At 39.4% G+C, this 19106-nt stretch overlaps 5 protein-coding genes across 6 annotated transcripts; 2 read left to right on the top strand and 3 right to left on the bottom strand.

Annotated features, from left to right (window-relative positions):
- The first annotated feature begins 464 nt into the window (after positions 1-464).
- Positions 465-11564, top strand: LOC137171757 (uncharacterized protein C7orf50 homolog). The gene is made up of 6 exons (XM_067575855.1): positions 465-570; positions 929-1075; positions 1179-1298; positions 7489-7709; positions 10059-10140; positions 10657-11564. The coding sequence occupies exons 2-6, from the start codon at positions 944-946 to the stop codon at positions 10834-10836; spliced, it is 735 nt and encodes a 244-aa protein (XP_067431956.1). The 5' UTR covers positions 465-570; positions 929-943; the 3' UTR covers positions 10837-11564.
- LOC137171751 (G-protein coupled estrogen receptor 1-like) lies at positions 1305-3506 on the bottom strand. Its single transcript, XM_067575848.1, has one exon. It carries the CDS (start codon positions 2852-2854, stop codon positions 1706-1708), a length of 1149 nt encoding a protein of 382 aa, XP_067431949.1. The 5' UTR covers positions 2855-3506; the 3' UTR covers positions 1305-1705.
- Positions 4652-6583, bottom strand: LOC137171752 (uncharacterized). The gene is made up of 2 exons (XM_067575849.1): positions 6357-6583; positions 4652-5993 (listed from the first exon to the last, which is right to left on the bottom strand). Exons 1-2 carry the CDS (start codon positions 6357-6359, stop codon positions 4884-4886), a joined length of 1113 nt encoding a protein of 370 aa, XP_067431950.1. The 5' UTR covers positions 6360-6583; the 3' UTR covers positions 4652-4883.
- Positions 11565-11811: 247 nt separating the features above from the next.
- On the bottom strand, positions 11812-16128 carry gnptg (N-acetylglucosamine-1-phosphate transferase subunit gamma). 2 transcript variants are annotated; one of them, XM_067575852.1, is made up of 11 exons: positions 16039-16128; positions 14878-14932; positions 14451-14518; positions 14218-14272; positions 13994-14077; positions 13794-13887; positions 13422-13536; positions 13249-13331; positions 12954-13082; positions 12747-12828; positions 11812-12652 (listed from the first exon to the last, which is right to left on the bottom strand). In XM_067575852.1, exons 1-11 carry the CDS (start codon positions 16094-16096, stop codon positions 12573-12575), a joined length of 903 nt encoding a protein of 300 aa, XP_067431953.1. In that variant the 5' UTR covers positions 16097-16128; the 3' UTR covers positions 11812-12572. The 2 variants fall into 2 exon arrangements, with proteins under 2 accessions (XP_067431953.1, XP_067431952.1); XM_067575851.1 differs by lacking the exon at positions 16039-16128 and adding an exon at positions 15051-15207.
- Positions 15240-18567, top strand: tsr3 (TSR3 ribosome maturation factor). Its single transcript, XM_067575850.1, has 6 exons — positions 15240-15663; positions 16136-16346; positions 16842-17035; positions 17130-17297; positions 17779-17833; positions 18210-18567. Exons 1-6 carry the CDS (start codon positions 15543-15545, stop codon positions 18370-18372), a joined length of 912 nt encoding a protein of 303 aa, XP_067431951.1. The 5' UTR covers positions 15240-15542; the 3' UTR covers positions 18373-18567.
- Positions 18568-19106: the final 539 nt, after the last annotated feature.

The following is a 19106-nucleotide window of genomic DNA, read 5'->3' on the forward strand; positions in this document are numbered from 1 at the left end:
GTCAAATAAATGTACACTAGATGTTCTTTTTTTCTCTGCTACTAAACGAGCCTTGATGTCAAAATTGTCGTTTCAAGGTCAAGAATGACCTTTGAACCTCAATATAATATCATTTTTTATTTTTTATTTTAATTAAAAAAGGACATTGGACTCTGTAATTTCAGTACATATCACCATGCTTTATTTTTTTGCACTGTAACAAAATCCTGCAACATCATTGGCTGCAAAAGACGCCCTGTGTACACTATATATGTTTCACTGCCTGTAACTATGTTTATCTGTTAAATAAACTAATAAAATAAAAAATAATACTTAATTGTGTCCAACTATTAATGCTGCGTTACTAATGACTAAATAACTGAATAACTTAATCTTGTGTCTCTACCAGAGATGCTGAAGGCTTCAGTAGTTTTCTCATCGAGGCTCTTTGAATCGCTCACACCCGTTGACCAATCACAAAGCAGGGAAAGAAATCTGTCCAATGACGCTTCACCAAGGTGATTTTACTTCCTGGTTGAGCGCCCATGCTTGTTGTGGAGTGCTCCGGTACACGTTTCTTTCTCTCTACAAGTAAGTTTAGCATTTTGAACATTTTAAGAACAGTAATGATAAAAAAGAACAGATAAAAGTAATATTTAGTCCATGATAAAGTTTTGGTGGTTAAAATATTCTATGTGGGCATCGCGGGACTCAGCATAAGTTTGCCTGAGAATCGAATAGCCTGTATTTCTGTATTTACTCCTCTCCGGGGAATAAAGTCAAAATTCAAGCAAATTTAAGTGTTGACCATGTAACTATTGAGTTGCAGTGGAGGTCAATATTTTCTTGTTATAGTTAACAAAGGTTTATCATAGCAAAGGAAGTATGTAATACCCCTGTGTCTGTTTATCTGTCTGTTAATAACATGCACATTTGTTTGTCTTTGTAGGACTTAATCATTATCATGGCCAAAGACAAATCTTTGAAATCAAATCCTCCTAAAAGGAAGAAATTGAGTTCAAACGACAGTGAAGATCATGTGGAAGAAATGACGGACAACAAAGATAAAAAGAAAAGGAAACGGATGGATGTAGAGGTGAGTAAAACAATAAATCATTACTTTACTCTTACCATTTTTTTCACAACATAACCAAAAATCACTCATAATATATTGAATCTTTTTTCTTTATCTCATTCAGGAGGCTCCAGTACAGATCCCTGAAGAAACAATTGCAGCAGATGATGAAAAACCGAAAAAAGACAAGAAACGCAAAAGGAAACAATTGGCAGCGCAAACACAGAAGACAAAACCAACTGAGGTAAGAATGCTGAGATTTGTTTCCTTTAAAAAGTACACAGCATTTTATGTTTTTAGTCTCTGTGGGCAGCCAGCTGAACTTAGACTGCTGATTTCTGTTGCTCCATACAGAAAACTTTTTGGTGATAACAAAGTCTTGTACATCACATTCTCTATTGTTTCTTAAAAACAAGGTGTTTAAAGGTACTGAAAACCACAGTTTAAATTCTTGAAGCCTTAAAAATGTCATCATTCAGACCAGTAAGTGAGAGTTCACATTATATTCTTACAGTTGAGGTTAAAGTAACTGATCCCCACTTTCCAATAAATGTTATGCATAAAGCCTGAATAAATTATTTAACAGAGGAGTTTTCTGCTGCTTTTATATTGTCCGTTGATTGTCTTTACACATGTGAAACAGATATATTGTTAACTAATATCTGTGTGGCCTACTGTATGGAGTTGGTTTTTATTTGAGGGGAGTATAACAGTTTGTGGGAGGTTGTTAGAGTTTGAATGTTTGAACTGGTTTGCTGCTTCGCGTGTTGCGCGTCTGCATGAGCTTGCAGCAGGCCGATAGGTGGAGTTTCCTGAGGATGACTGGTTCATTTTGGCCCATCTGGTCTTCTGCTGGAGAAAAAGCCTCAGTTTCTCCTTAAAGGTCTCCCCGAGGAAGCTGTAGATGAGCGGGTTCAGACAGCTGTTGGAGAAGGCCGCCAGCCTGACTGCGTGACCTGTCAGGGGGTAGTCCTGCCGTAGTGTGCTGCCTTTTGTGTCACCTCTCAGGAGGTGAACACTCACAAATATGTTCTCTGGGAGCCAGCAGAGGAAGAAGACGCACACCGCTGCAGAGATCATCCGCAGGGCTTTCTGCCTGCGAGGCCTCTGCTGCTGTTCCCTCTGACTGCGCTGGAGCACCTGCGCTATTCTCCAGTAGCACAGACCCAGGACGCAGAAAGGCAGCAAGAACCCCAGCGTCACCTCCAGCCACTGAATCTGGGACACGTTTGCGAAGCAGAAGTGGAGCTCTCCAGCGTGCTGCGCTTGAGCGATTGCGAAGGGGAGCACAGTGAGCAAGGATGAGGACACCCAGATGAGGCAGCAGCTGAGGCGTGCGCGCGGCATGCTGCGACCTACGGAGCCGGTCAGTGCGACAAACCGGTCAAAGCTCATCCAGGTTAAGAAGAAGACGCTGCTGTACATGTTGACCTGCTGGAAAAGGTTCATGAAGGTACAGAGGCTGACCCTCTCATAGTAGCCCTGCTTCAGGTTGAACACCTCGATCAGAGAGTCAGCGACAAGGGCGAGGTCGGCCGAAGCCAGGTTCACAAAGTAGAGGTCCGGGGCTGTCAGCTGGCCTCTGTGGTCCAGGTTGACAATGAGGATGAGGATATTCCCAAAGAAGCCAACAGGGAACAAGAATATTGTGTAGAGGCTGGAGAGGAGGAGGCTGATCATGTAATGTTGATGACTCTCTGAAGCTGCCTGCAGAAAATCTGAGACAACTGTGTCATTCAGTGGAACAGTGAAGTTATTCTCAGTGATGACTTTATAGTCCATGTACATTGTCATGTCCATGTCACACTTTGGTGATGAGCTGGTGCTAGCAGTAGCTAACCATTAAGTTGCTATAGTTCTTAGTTTTCCAAGGGTTTTTAGACCCTGCGGAGATGGCAGTGCCATCTGTTTTGTCTTTACGAGCTGTTGTCTTCTTAGTTGGATTGAAGAGTTGATGCCCAGGTTTTGCTCTAGACGGAGAGGAGAACTACAGTGAGTCCAGAGGTTGTTTTCAGCTTCTTAAAAGCTAAATGTAGTGTTAAAGAATACACTTCCAGTAGGCAGACATTTTGTACACGGTATAAATTAATGAAATATAATTGGCATTCAAATCAGGCCAAGGACCTTTGTTGCATGTTGCTCCTGATTTCTGTCTTTCTCCCCTCTGTTCCTGTCATTTCTCTACTGTCAACAGTCTAATAAAGGCATAAAATGCCCAAAAAATGCAACAAATTGTAACAGTAGTTATGCTGCTTTAGAATAATTGATCAAATTTGTGATACTTTTGACAAATACAGTGACTTTCTTTTGGAAACTATAAGACACAACTAGACATTTAGCTTTAAAATGATCTGTGATCAGCTCTGAAGACATCAATGTAAAACAGCTTTAACTTACCTGAGTTTTGTTGCACAGCTCGCCGTCTTTCTAAACCTCTCTGTCCTTTGGTAGTGACTGTAAAGCCAGAGAAGTGTCGTGGTGCCACCCACCACTTGCATCAAGAAACACACAAACACACACAATGCAGGTGCACACAGGCAAATCAGATGTTTTAACCAAACATTACATCTTAACTACAGTTTATTAACAGTACTGTAAGTAGGCATATTGAACAGCCTCTGTACATTTTCATATTATTTTAGTTCATGAATAATTATGTCAAGTCTGGACGTGGAGCCAACTTGTCAACGTTTGCACTGAAGTGTGAGCACGACCACGATTGTCGAATGTTAAAATACGTAAATATGGGAGTCAGGGGATTTTTGGCAACGACAGACTAACAGCATGTTTACACTAAACAAGATGAAGGACAGACATGGATAGAGCCTGATCATCTTTTCTTTGTTCAGACTCCTGAAAACACCAAAAGACGCTTTCTTTTAGAGTTTTATTTTACAGAATCTTTGCTTTTTATTCTGTTTTACAGGCAGCTGTTTGAGACTGTAGATGATTCCTCATGTTGGTGTTGTAGTGCGTCACATTTTCATCTAATGATTTTATGACATTTGGATTTTCTTAAAAAGGAGTAACATCTATGAAATCATGGAGTTAAACTATCAGGTCTGACATTTCACATGACGCCAAAATCTTATGCAACCCAACTCCCGTCTCAATTTTCCTTCTGGTCCTTGATATTGTGCCACTCTGTGCTGACATGTGTGATCCATTCAGATCAGTTATTCCTAGAACAGGTGCCCGTCAGTTTCTTGAAAGGAGCTGGAAAGTTCAGAGTATGACTCCTCTGTTTTTTTTTAGTTCTTTAACAGTTATAAAAAGTCATTCCCTGAGGAATATTAACACTTCTGGCATTTCAGCAGCTGGACTGAATTTAGAAACTGACTTCTATGTTCCTACACTTAATGTTTCCTATTTGGCTTTCTGGGTGCTGCAGATGTTTTTCCAGGCATTTTGTCTAGATGGGCTTTTGTGCAAATCATGTTTATGAGTCTGATTCTGAGAAGAGAGATGTGTCTAAGATGAGTAAAATCTGTTATGTCATTAATATTGTTATTGTTATGTTATGTTATTAATATTCATAGCTGTTGATTTGAATAAATATATTGTCATAAATAAGGACTTTGCCAGCATTTTGCACAATTCTGCATATTTATTTTTTGTTAAATAATGTACAAAAAATTACATTTAGGAAAAATAGCTTATAGCTTGCAAATTTTCAGCCACTGGAGATGCTAGAAAAGAGAATACATTTATGTTTAAAAAAAAAATTACGGGTACTTTCAGAAGATGAAAAGGCAAAAGCATTTTAAAAGTGAATGAGATGAGATGCATCAGAAGAGTTCTGTCCTCCAGATGAGAGAGTTTTATTCCTCTATGACTCAATGTCCTGCAGGGTATCTGAGATCTCAATGTGGGGAGCTATGATGTTTCTGTTGGGTTGTGTGCGCCCTGGGCTTCGACAGCTTTGACAGCAGTCTTTCAGCTGCCTAAACGCTCCTTGGAGACTCTCTCGACATGGCCTGTGCATGAACAGCACGAGCAGCAGGCTGATGCTGCTCCCTGAGAACAGTACAAACTCCGCCACGCTCAGAAACACTCGATCATTGCTCCCCTCCGTCTGTAGTTGGGTTCCTCTCAGCAGCACCACGCTGTAGAAGAGCTGGCAGAAAAACATCACAGCAGTGACTGTCAGGAACACTGGACCCTCCTCAGACCCGGAAAGGAAGCGTCCTTTAGATTTCCACTGCCGGACGCAGCCGCATATGAGAAGTCCCAGTTGGAGAATGTAGGGAATCAGAAAAGCCAGGCACAACTTAGCTGCTGCATACAACTTATCTGCTGCATACAAAACAAGGGGACAGACTCGATCCATGGAACACATGCCCTTGTCCTGTAATCCCTCTTTGGGTCCACGAATCCCAGCCAGCACCAGAGAGATCAGAACAGAGGTCAGGATCACTAGAGCCGCGCAGACCCCAGGCTTCCTCAGCAGGGCATGGGATGGCGGATCAAGTGTTAGGACATAAGCCATGAGCACTAAGACAAACAGGCCACAGAGAGAGACCGTGTTGATGGTGAAGGAGAGAGCAGCACAGCCCAAATGTGTAGTCGTCAGGTATTTAGGTCTGTAGGCCACGGCGTAGAGAGAGAGGAGAAGGAGCAGCAGCTGGATGCAAGAAAAGACCCAAAGCAGGCAGTCAAGCCAGGCAAGCCGTCTCTGGGCTCTGTAGGTCTGGATGAAGCTGTAGAGCAGGAAGCAGCCTGCGATGAAGCCCACAGCAGCCAAGAAACTGTAGACATAGTTTGCTCTGGAGATGATGTCATTGGCTGCAATTTCTTGTGATACAGACTCAGAGCTTAAGCAGACCGCTGAAGTGGAGTTGACCATGATGATGGTGGTGGAAGTGTCAGGGGTGGAGGCGTCGGCTAACGGTGATGTGGTGCTCCCCACAGTGGTCGACAAGTCTGCACTTTGATTTGACTGGAAAACAAAAGAGAACACACCCACTGGTGAAATCTTGTCGGCTTCAGCAAGCATCACCCTCCACTGTTTGTCAAGCATTTCCTCCCTTCAGGGGATGAGCAGAAATCCAGTCAACTCATCATAAATGTGCAGTAAGTGTACAGGTAGCTGGTATAACCTGCTGGACCTTCCTAAATTAACTCAGTTTAACTGAAATGCTGGAGGTTATTGTTCAGCATCAGAAATGTTCATGTTCAGTAGAAATAATACAAAGTTAGTTTCTGAATTTTTTTCTACGGCTACTTGTCCCTGTTGGCCAGTCTTTGTCTGCAAGCCCTTTAAGGAACTGCCTGCACAGTGAAAACACATGTTTCCACTTACCATTTTTTTTGCTTTCGTCACCCTCTCGTCTCCTGTTTGTATCTACCAGCCCGACGCTGCCGACTGACTCAAAGCCAAAAAGCTCTGAAAATGATGCTCGTAGCATGGACACGACCGCTCACTATGAAGGGTTTTTATATTTCTGTGGGCAATAACCCACCAGCATACTTTCAGAATGACTTCGTGGCCATGTGATCAAAATCTTTTCCTCCCCTCCCTCTTTTTTTTTTTTTTTTTTTCATCACCGTGTAGAGTTAGGTCGGTTGAATCAGAGAGCATACTGTGTCCCTTGTTTAACTTGCCGTGAGAGTCAAATACAGTCTTTATAAGTTGTGCTGTGGGCACCGACAGCTAAAAATTGCTTTAATATGGTTCAACAATTCTCTTCAGAGTCAGTCTTTTGCCATGCATCAGTTATTCTGCAGACGCATGGATTTTCAATTTCACTCTGTTACAAAGTGAGAATAACACATTCTCTCTTTATCTTTGTGAGTGTTGTCTCCCAGCAAAGTGTCTCAGTCATGAAACTGAAAGTGTTGGAAAAAAATCCACTCATAGAACACCTGCTTTTCGTGGTTCTTCTGTATGATTTGGCAAAAACAGACGGTTATTTTTAAACAGCGCAAGCATACCTTGTGAATAGTAGTGCTTCAAATACAGTGCAGAAGGGATGTTGCGCACCACAGAAAACTTTACCACACCTTAAAAATGCATGTGATGCTGATCTCATAAGGCTGTAGACACAGGAAACGTCCCTCTGAACTGCAGTGCAACAGGAAGCGATCCAAACAGACAAAGTGCATGTATCTTTCACTTGTCTTTTATTCTGTTGCACAACAAACACATGAGTTTTACAGTCATTAGAAATCAAACGTTATTTAAGGAGGCATATAAAAAGTAACCCCAAATAAGTGAGCCAGAAAACTGTAAAATGAATTGGCAGGAAATAGCAATGTATATAAATCTGAAAAACTTGTTCTAATTTGGTCTTATTCAGTCACAATCAGTGTGAGTTATTTATGGATGCTTGATAAAGGTTTACACGAACACTGTAGATGATAAGGGTCTACAGAGGAAGGTCTGTTAATGTAGATAAGTCCCACGAGCTTTTTGTTTTGCTTTGATGCGACAGATTTCAGATCCACCCAGTCACCCTGCAGGGACACATGAGCAGGAGGGAGAGGAGGGAGAGGAGGACTTGAGTCCCGAGGAGCGGCGGGTCCTGGAGAGAAAGATGAAGAAGATCCTAAAAAAGGAGGAGAAGAAGAGGCTTAAAGATGAGGGGAAGACCGCACAGAAAGCTGAGGCACCTGGACCCACTGCGTCTCAGCTGGCGTTAGATTACCTCACCTGGTAAGAAAACACTCTTATTCAGGACAGAACAGGGGAATCAGCATGTTAGTCTCCTGCTCATGACGTCATCACTGCTTACACAGGAAACGGCAGGTCCAAAGCAGCTCAATGTCAGTGTCCACACATAAACAACACAGTAGTTTAAATGTACTTTTCAGGTGTTTTAACACTGATATAGATATAAGATTAAAACTGTTTCACAAGGTTCTTTATGCACATGGTCCACTGGCACTAAATGTAATATGAACCATTTTTTTCCAGCAAAAATATATGTCATAAATTTAAAAAATAAATAAAAACATCATTGCGGTATGTGCAAAAGTTTGGGCACCCTGAGAGTTCTGAAGTCTCAGATTCTTTTTACAAGGTCTCAGATCTTAATCAGCCCGTTAGGCCTGAGGCATGTCAACAATTATCATTAGGAAATGTCAGCTGGTGCCAATTTCAAAGCTTTACAAATAATCTGACTCTTCAAACCTTGTGTGAACACTAAGTAACCACGGGTTCCTCCTTTAAGCAGCTGTGTAAGACTCTGAAAATGAAAGTTATTGATGCCCACAACGCAGGTGAAGGCGACAAGAAGATAGGAAAATGATGTCAGCTTGCAGTCTCCGCGATGCAAAAAGTAATTAAGAGATGGCAGTTTAGGAGAACTGCCGAGGTCAAGATGAGATCTGGAAGATCAAGAAAACTCTCAGAGAGAACTGCTCGTATGCTGGTCAGAAAGGCAAATCAAAACCCCCATTTGACTTCAAAAAAACCTGCAGGAAGATTTAGCAGAGTCAGGAGTGGTGGTGCCCCGTTCCACTGTGCAGCGATGCTTACACCAACAAGACCTTCATGGAAGAGTCAGTAGAATACCTTACCTGCATCCACATCATAAAATCCAACGTCAGAAGTATGCAACGGAACATCTAGAAAAGCCTGATTTGTTTTGGAAACAAGTGCTGTGGACTGATGAAGTTAAAATAGAACTCTTTGGCCACAATCAGCAAATATATGTTTGGAGGAAAAAAGGAGCAGCATTTGATGAAAACAACACCTTGCAAACTGTTGAGCATGGGGGTGGATCTATCATACTTTGGGGTTATGTTGCAGCCAGTGGCACAGGAAACATTGCACGGGTGGAGCTGAAAATAGGACGGCTTCTACAACAGGATAATGATCCTAAACATACCTCAAAATCCTAACCCTAACCCTACCTCAAGAGATGCAAGCTGAAGGTTTTGGAATGACCCTCACTGTCCCCCTGATGTAAACATAATTGAAAATCTGTGGGTAGATCTTAAAAGAGCTGTGCATGCAAGACAGTCCAAGAATATTACAGAACTAGAAGTCTTTTGCAAGGACGAACAGGAGAAAATCCCAAATACAAGAATTGAAAGACTTATCTGGCTATGATGCAAGCTGTGATATCTGCCTGAGGGGGTGTTACTAAGTACTATGTAAAGTCCTCAAACTTTTGTAAATGCCACAATGATGTTTTTATTTTTTTTTGTTCAATTTATGACATAAAAAGTATCTATGCTTTAATGTTTGCTGAAAATATTGTGTTTTATGTTCCATATCTTAGAGAGGCTGTGTTTACATTTTTTTCAATTAAGTGGTGCCCAAACTTTTGCCTACAACTGTAAAGTTCAGTTAACTAGTCATAATGAGCAGCCAGTGTAAAGAAGCTCGGGTCACTCTGAAGGAAGCTTTCTAAAGTCTGAGAAAATGCCCCTGACGATGTCATCAGGGGCATTTTCTCTTATCTCGACCAAAGACTAAAACTTTTAAACAAAGTCTGTGTCGAGGCTCAGAGTTTGAAAGATGTATGATGAAAGATCCTGAAAATCAGGATCAAATGAAAGATACTACCAAGTTGTATTGTGGGAAGTATCTCTGCCTCTAGGGCTTTGATTTTGTCCGTTCTCTTGTGAGTTACACAACTTTAAGAAAGTGTTTTTTAAAAGTTTTTCTGTTATTTTGTCCTCCCTTTGTTTAGTGCAGTACCTGTCAAAAGTTTGGACACACTTTCTCACTCAAGAGAAAAGGAAGGCATGTCTATATACTTTTGACTGGTACTGTATATAAGAGAACAAAATACCAAGAATAATACAAAGCATATCACAAATGATCATTGAGTTGAATCAACACCTTTTATGATCATTTCTCAAGAGAGACTGAGCATTATAAGCTTCAGAAGTGTGGTATTTGTTGCAGGGCTATTGTTCTGGATGGTCTTTGTCTTTATGATTTTGTGTCCCACCCCCTATACGTGCAGTATGTGCTTTTGTGGGTAGTTAAATGATGTTATATTTCAGCCCTTACCCGCAACTTCTTTTTGATCTGCATTTGTCTTTGCAGCTGGGCTGAAAATCGCACAGAGTGGAAGTTCCAGAAGACCAGGCAGACGTGGTTACTGCAGCATATGTTTGACTCTGAAATGGTAAATGTGATCATTTCAGATTGGGGGAAGTTTTTTTTTTGTTTTTTTTTTTAGCTGAGGTTTAGAGCGGGAGAGGCGTTAACTTCACAGCAATATCTTCCTGTTTGGTTAGTGTAAGTTACACCAGCTCCCTAATTTCCATTTAAAAAGGCTTCATGACACATTTGACCGTTTCTGTGTCATAATTCAAGTGTGGAATAAATAATGACAAATGTGTACCAAATACGGTAAATCCACAAAGTCATTGTCAGTAGTTCTAAATTCATTCAAGTCATTTTTGTTATGTGATGTGTCATCTTTGTACTGCCAATATTTATGAACCGCCCTAAAAATACATTGATATGCTTCCTTTTACAATTACTTTATCTTTTATTTGCAGTAAATATTTGCTACTATCCATTAGTATCTATGTATTTACTTGCTTTTTTAAAGACTAAAGAGTAGTTAAGATATGAACACTAATGGACAGACAACAGGATACAAGCAACACAATCAATTCAAAATACTTGTTTTCAGGTTCCAGATGAGAAGTTCTCCATATTGCTCCAGTACCTGGAGGGGCTACGTGGAGGAGCCAAGGACACCACAGTGCAGAAAGCCTTAGTACTGGTCCAAGAGTCAGGACAAGCACCAGAGGACAGAGTTGTCCAGCAGAGGGCGCACAGAGCCAGAGAAGTTATCCAACTGCTCTCCTGACCTTCCAGCATGTAGGAAGACCTCACATTTACCAGAAAAAGACTGAAACATCAGTGGACTGAAAGTTTGCCCTGATCGCAAGCTTGAACTGAAATTGTTGTTTTATATGTTGTTTTTTGGATTGGTTCATAGGGATAGGAGGGGTTTTGATGATATCACCAGTGTCAGACATGTCTTTTGTATGTACATGTGTCTTTTTCTCCTCCATAGATTGACAATAATCATGTGTGTATTGTTGCAGTCTTATCCCGAAAACAACAAAACATAAAAAAATCTGAAAAGTATCATTTCTTTTACAAGTTACACCAGCAGCACAGGAGCACAATTGTTGATTTTCATGACTTTCTCCATCTCTAAACATTAAGAATTCAGAAGTCAACGGCCAGTTTCACCAGTATGGACAGATGAGGAGAAATATAATTCCCCACAGATGAAACAGAAAGCTGAGAGACTGTTGCAGTTAAAAGTCTCAGGAATGTTTGTACTCAAGACATGTTTGTGCGTGTCAAGGCCCATAATCTGTGAAGTCACTGATGAGAATAACTTTTCTCATACACTCAAGGTTATAATCATGATAAAAAACCTTTTGGTTTTGTCACAAAAACTCATTCCAACTGAATAGTTTATGATCCATACTTGTGTGTGTTAGATATGTGTTTCTCTACTTCTTTTTTGGATTAATGTATCCCATGTAACTCATTCTCAAATTAAATCTGACTCATTATGTGCTTGGTTTTGCCAAAATGTAATTACAACTTCTACATACCACACTGTTATATATATATATATATATATATATATACATATATAACCAAGCAGTCTTGTGCCCATAATCACCTCTGTGTCCAAAACAGGTATAGATTTAGGTCAAAGGCAGCAGCTGTGGGGTCAGGGGAAATGTAGGTTTACTGCACTATGAGAGACACTGACACTTTAACTGAGGTCACAAACTTCTCACAGGAAGGAAACTGAGAGTTTAGGTGAAGGCGGCTGTTACATTTTTTATTTGAGCTGTTTTTTTTTTTTTTATATCACTTTTGCCTTTTGGTCTGACACAAATACACATGAAAACAACAGTTATTTAATCAAATGCTTTAGATCCTGCTCTTTATTTGGTCCAACAGGAGAAAGAGTTGTTGCTTTGTAGATATACCCTTGTAGGTGTTGCACCCTTTGTAGATATTTTCTCAAAATGTCTTCCACCTGATACAAGGCATTCACAGTTTCTCAGTGTACCATTTGGGGGGGAAAAAAAAGGTGGGAAAGAAATAAGTTTTAGTGTAATTCTTCATCCGTAACAGTTTTTTCTCCTGTAAAAAGTCTGTAAAACAGCTGAAGACATTGAAGTGTTGAGACATGAATACAACTTTTTTTCCCCCCTTAAAACCTTTTCATATTTCTCAATATGCTGCATGTTTACACAATTTTATCATTTAACAAGATCTTCCTCTCTGTTGAAATGTCTTAAAAAGGAGCCAGTGTCATTCTGTAGCTCCTCTGAAAGGTTTTTACTTCTGCTGTAGAGTCTGGAAAGTGTAACAATCCACAAATGAGTTCAGTTTTTGTCTTTCACACTTCTCAGGTATATTTGCGCTGCTGTCTTGTCACCTCAGTGACAGCAACATTGTCCAGCCAGTTTCGCGGTCACTCACACTGACCAAACAAAATCTTCAAATCCAGTCAGGTGATGGAGATATGAATGGAGAGTGGAGACAGTGACTCGTCCCGGGTGATTTTCAAAGCTGATCAAAAAGGCCGTCATCTCCTCTTAAGTGTCGATCCTTAACTGTCACACTCACTGTGCCTTTTGCTTCATCTGTGACAAACAGCAGAACACATTACATACAAAACTGTTACTACATACTGTATAAGATTGTCTCAACTGAGTGAAGACAGCCTCAGTGACTTACTTGGCTTTGAATCAAAGGGAATATTGTGTTGACTGAGGAGAGCGCGCAGTCTCTTAATCTCTTCTCTCTGTTTTTGGAGGTCCTGTACAAAAATATATTAAGTAGAGCGTGTAAACAACTTCCTGTCTTACATGTTAAGCAGCATTGAAATATTATTTATGCTGTTATTTGGAAAAGTACTCAAATCTTTGTAATAAATATACACACCTCGGTACATTTTTGTAAAGAGTTGTCCGTTTCTGGATTGGCTACAACCTCCGGCAGCTTCACCTTCACTTTTTGGCTCTTCAGGAAACCAGCATCCTCAAAAATATCCCTCAGAAGATTATTATATCCCTGCAGCAAATATACACAAGATTATTACATAAACAGGAGCATTTTACATGAAAATGACAGCTAAGAATACAAATGAGTGAAGTGAAATTTAATGTAAATGGAATATGAACTACTCAGTAACCAGGATAGCACGAGTCATGCTGTTTTCAGCTAAACTGCTCCTTACCTGATCAGTAATAAGACCTTCATAGCGAGCCTGCTCAGCTTCATCCCATTCCGTTTGCAGGTTCTCAGTCAGGCTTGGGTACACTTAAAAAGAGCACATGAATGATAAAAATCACAATTACCACTGACTTAGGCTGCTGACTTGTGCTCTGATACAGTTCTTTTGTCTCTTACCTAAAAGAGAATGTGGATGGCAAACGAGCGGGGTCTCAAAGGTTAGCGAGTACACACAAGTGCTGGGCTCTGAGACTTGAGCAAGCTTGCTGCTCCCACTGCAGACGAGACTCACCTACAGAAAAGTGACATGACACAAGTTACACAACAAACTTTCCATTGTTCATATTCTTGATTTATCAGTGAAAATGATTTTAGGTTGATGTATTGATTGGATAGTTGTCTGATTTAAAGCTATCATGGCTCTGAGGTGACTACTTAAAGGGGTCAAATTAACTGTTATGAGTCAGACACTGACAGAAGCAACTAGGAGCCCCTAAATTACATTAAATAACTACCAGAATGAGTTTAAACATTTAAAACCCCACTAACCTTTGTTTCTCTGTTTCTGGTTCCACAAGTATCACCGTCTCTCATCCACATGCCTGTGAAAGTGTTGTTTGCTATTTCCCACTCTTGCCAGATCCTGTTACACAAGAGGCTCCTCTTACAACACAACTTCAACATACTGCCTAATATTCAAATACTCACATTTGCATTAATAATAAAAGGTTGTCTCTGCTGCATCTTACCCCAGTATCCCACTGTAGGCATTCCATCTAAATGACTGTTCATGTTGGGTGATGTTGTGAAATGGGCAGAATTCATATTTATACCTGAAAAGTGACCAGTCACACAAATATCATGATGTTTGTTTTTTTCCAGATACACTAATATAACATACATCAACTAACCAGCATTCAAAACAGAGAATAACAATATAATGCACACATGACATGTGAAGTTAAATACTTACGTTGACTCTGAGAGACTGAAGCACTTTCCGGCCAACCGATGAAGGTGTGCAGGGCCTTGAGAAAGACAACAGTGCTGACATGATTAGTAGATCCATTGATTAGATGATCAAAAGAACATTTGCTGATTACTTGAAGTAAATATACCAACTATTTGCTTGATAAACTTTCACAACACACAAAGACAGGATTAAATAAATTGTAGGCTATAAAATGTCAAACTATTTTTTTTTACCAGACACTGGATTTGGAGTTACTTTAGGCTGTAGTCTGTTTCCTTGAGCCAGAAAAGGATTGTTCAACCTGAACAGAGAAAACAATCTGTCAGAATAGAAAGGGGGCTAAGAAGAAGAAGAAGAAGAAGCACACTGTGACTGACATCATTTTTCTTAATCAGTATCAGAATCATCTTTATTGGCCAATTATGTTTATACAGACAAGGAATTTGACTCTGGTTTAGTGGCTCCCAATGTACTTACACACAATAACAACACAACAATCTTCAGATATATACACAAAAGACTGTGACACTATGTACAGGACAGTGAAACAGTTTTTGAGAACTGTAAACAGGATACAAATAGTGCAGAGTAGAGAAGAGTGCTGAGATAAATATTAAATGGTTAAAAAATTACGCTACTTTATATACATATATTACGAACCCGAATGTGTTTGGCTCCTCCACAATCTTCATTTTACCGGCAATTCCATGTTTTACTGTGTAAACAAAAAGAACAGACTCGATTCAACTCTATTTCTGCACAATGAGGCGCACCTGGTTTAATACTACTGTCATAAAAACAAAATACACTCAGCGGAGTGTAGAAGTACTTACTGAAAAGAGAAGCACAGACCATCCACAGCCTTAATAAATCATATATTTCGTTACACAAACAGTGCATGGCTGATTTTTCAATGACTAAAATGTGTTTCCGGTTATAGTTTTTTAGCTACTTGATGATCGTTCGTCACATGACAGATCACGTGAGCAAAATAAGATGTGCGCTTGCGCTTTCTGCTTCGTGGTTTACGACGTGCTAACCACGATACAAAGTAGCGAGAATCAACTAAACTGTGTTTTAAATTGTATGAAAAGCAGGACAGGATAAATAGAAGCAGGTGTCCGTTTATTGTGATGACTTCTATGAGTTTGTGAAGGGTGTACGCAAGGATAAAATACGAAACATTTGCTTTTGCGAATTATTTTTGTCAAACATGCTCGTGGTAGCTGGTTGGCTAATGGCGTGCAATATGTAAACAGTTGCGGGTCATTTTTAAAACCGACAGTAATCTGACAGTTGATAAGTAGCAGTCCACTGAATGCAATATGGGACGAAAAAAACAGGGCAAATTTGTGCGATGTGACAACAAGGGCAAAGCCAAAGCGCATAAAATGAAAGGGAAATCATTAGAGGCCTTTACAGAAGAAATGCACTCTGCATTTGAAGGTAAAGATGCATTGAATATTGATCATCTGAAAATGTGCTTCTACTGTTTTGTGCTCATGTCCAATTTTACGTGTGTGCTACAAAACCAAGAGTGTACAAAGTAAAATAGTTCTCCAGTATAAAATTGCAAAATTATATATTTTAGGAAGGAAAATTTATAGTAAATGTACCAATGTATACAAACTAGAAGTATATCATTTACAAAACATTACTTAAAGTAAGAATGGAACCATAAAGCATCGATATATAAACTTTGTTATGATCTAATAGTTGTAACAATGTAGGTGGTTCATGTTCTTTTAAAATTAGCTGATTTGATATATGACAGCACACCACCTCTGTCAACCATATATGTGATGAGTAAATGATAATTACCTTTGAGGAAAAATTGCAAAATGAAAACCCGGAAAGTGAGGGGTGTTGACACTGACATCACAATGTACGTCTGTCCACTGTCACTGTATTTTTTCAGCGAGCCTTCACGTGGAGGAGGGAGCAGAAGCCCCTCAGGTGAAACTGCCTTGTCCACTTGCCATGTGGGAGCTGGGTCACTGTGATCCCAAACGTTGCACTGGCAGAAAGTTGGTGCGCAAGGGATTTGTACGGAACCTGCGCCTCAATCAGAGATTTAACGGACTCATACTGAGTCCAATGGGCACAAAGTATGTGACGCCAGCAGACAGGTGTGTTGAGTTATGTCCTCCATGCTGAACCCATTAAAATCACTGCCAGACTGAAAATAATCTGTACAATTTTTTATTATTGTAACTCACACTGATGATACACAAGACAAGTCATAAGGTGCCATAGATAACATTCATCTAATGGTCATTTTTTGGACTGATCAATTAATGATTTTGTCCACAAGATTTCTTGTGTCTACTGAGCAGCCAGAAAGAGTTAAAATATGCACTTGCATGAAAAATGAAACATCAAACCCTAGCTATGTTTAACATTTAGCATGGTTTCATCGGCAAAGTATTTTTTAATTTGATATTGACTAAAATGGTTAATTGAGGATCAGAATTGATCTTAATTGTAAAAACAACAATTAAAAAATGCACCTAATGAAACTATCCATTGGTTTTGTGTGTGACTCTTAACTCTCAATTTGCTTTGTGATCTAATTTGAATGAAATTGTAGTTAAAAAAAATATTGTGGGGGTCTTTATTCACAGAGAGATTGTGGCCCAGAGTGGATTAGCAGTGATCGATTGTTCCTGGGCCAAACTGGAGGAAACTCCCTTCAGTAAGATGATTGGAAGTCATCCCAGGTTACTGCCGTACCTTGTAGCTGCAAACCCTGTCAACTACGGCAAGCCTTGCAAGTTATCCTGCGTTGAGGCTTTTGCTGCCACGTTCTGTATTGTAGGTAAGGTTTGAGCTGGTGGGTGTTCTGTGTAGTTAGTCTGAAATGATCGCTGTTATAGCAGTGAAATTCTGATACACTATATTTGATTTTCCAGGTTTTGAAGAACTGGCATTGCTTTTGTTGAAGAAATTCAAGTGGGGGAAAGTGTTCCTGGATCTCAATAAAGTTCTGCTGCAGCGCTATGCTGCGTGCCAGTCAGAGGAAGAGCTGCTCTCTGTAGAAAAGGACTTTCTTACGGCTAAACCAGAGGAGGAAGAGTTCGGTAAAATAGGGGAGAAATATATTGGGGTCCCATCCAGTGTGTGTTTTGCTAATATTTTTGTATTGTAGTGGTGGTTGGGGTCATTTTGTTTTTTGTCACACATCTGTCTTTATTGGTTTTGCTTCATGTGCAACCTTTGGGATGTAAAAATCATACAACACAGTTCTTGAGGCTTTTAAGCTTCACAAATTACCTAAAAGTAACATAATTAAGCAAAATTGCATTGTTTCCTAGCCTGATTATCAGACTGGATTACTATTGTGTTTCACTTTGTTCATTTGACTTAGATTCTATATGAATCACTGAACAAATTGGAGATTTGGGCAGTGATTCACGAGTCTGGAACCAGACTCATTGTTTTCTGCATCTCTTGAAAATTGCCCCATACATTGAGAGAGATGCAATTTGTGTCCGAGTTATGACCTTTATTGTTGAAATAATTTTCTTCTCAACAAAAGCTAATCATAGGTCTTGTTCACAGATCCATTTGATGTTGACTCGGGAGTAGAATTTATGAATCTCAACAGACGTCAGTGGTAAGTGATTAGTATTGCACATGACGGCATTGAATATATAACTTCTATCAGAGTGAGGTACTCTCTTGGATGCACTCTTCTATACAGATACATCTTTTAGTGACGTGTACATTGATAAATGTAATATCAGAATTGATCCCATATTTTGCTGCCAACTGTGCTCAAGTGAAGAATCAGCATTTTTAGATTTGTTTTTCTAGTGTTATGTCACTTCATACAATTGTTAAATTTGCAACTGAGTGACCTGTCGTGACCTTTAGTAAAAAAGTAGACATTAAAAATATTGTAGACTCTTATAAAACAAATCTGTGCATCCCTAATTAGTTTTAGATGAGTTTGTTTATTGAGATCAACAAACTGTCTTTTCTGTGTTTAGTGCACCGGAAGATGATGATTCTAGCGAGGACACTGACACATCAGAGGACGATGAAGAAGAAGCAGAAGATGAAAAAGTGCAAAACAACGATGAGTCAACAACAGTCTCACATGATGAACATGAAGAGGAAGAGGAAGAGACAGAATCAAAGTCAACACAATAAAGCATATTTAAACTATGGATCCTTTTAATACAAGGACTAGTGAATGTTTTTCAACATCACTCCTACATAAAATGAAAGTTATTTTGGGCTAGACGGTTTTGTACAAGTATCCAAAAAATATGAAAATTGTAAATGAATAAACATATGTTTTTGTATTTAATTGCAGAAGAAATAAATGAATATTTCTAACTTTCATTCAGTTGTAGGTACATGTTGGGATACAGTGTTGCCACAGTTTCAGCTGGCTGGTTTGATCAATAATGAGATCATCAATTATTGTAATTATGATACACTTATTTATACTTATTTATATATTTACCACTTATTTCTATATATTTTAATTAGTCTCGCTCTTCCTCTTTCATTTTACTATATACTCTAATTGGAACTAGAGCTTGAAGGAGCCAAGTTTCACTGCCTTCAGTGTTGCTATTTGCTGTGTTGCTGTGCATGCAACAATAAAGCCTTGTGATCCTCTTGATCAGTAAAAGCAGAGTTTGGAGCTGTGTGAATTCACGCTGCTTCTACATAAGTTAAAACTGCAGAAAAGACTTGTCGATGTATTATAGAGTATTAGGGCCACACAGATGAAAAAAATGTAGAGATTTCAAGAGCAAAGTTGTTACATTTTGAGAAAAATGTGATTATACGTATATTAAGAGAATAAAGTCATAATATTAGGCCTGTGAGAAAAGCTGTAATGTGAGAAACATGTTATAATATGAGAATAAAGA

Source organism: Thunnus thynnus, chromosome 20 (assembly GCF_963924715.1).
Source record: "Thunnus thynnus chromosome 20, fThuThy2.1, whole genome shotgun sequence".
Classification (NCBI taxonomy): Eukaryota; Metazoa; Chordata; class Actinopteri; order Scombriformes; family Scombridae; genus Thunnus; species Thunnus thynnus.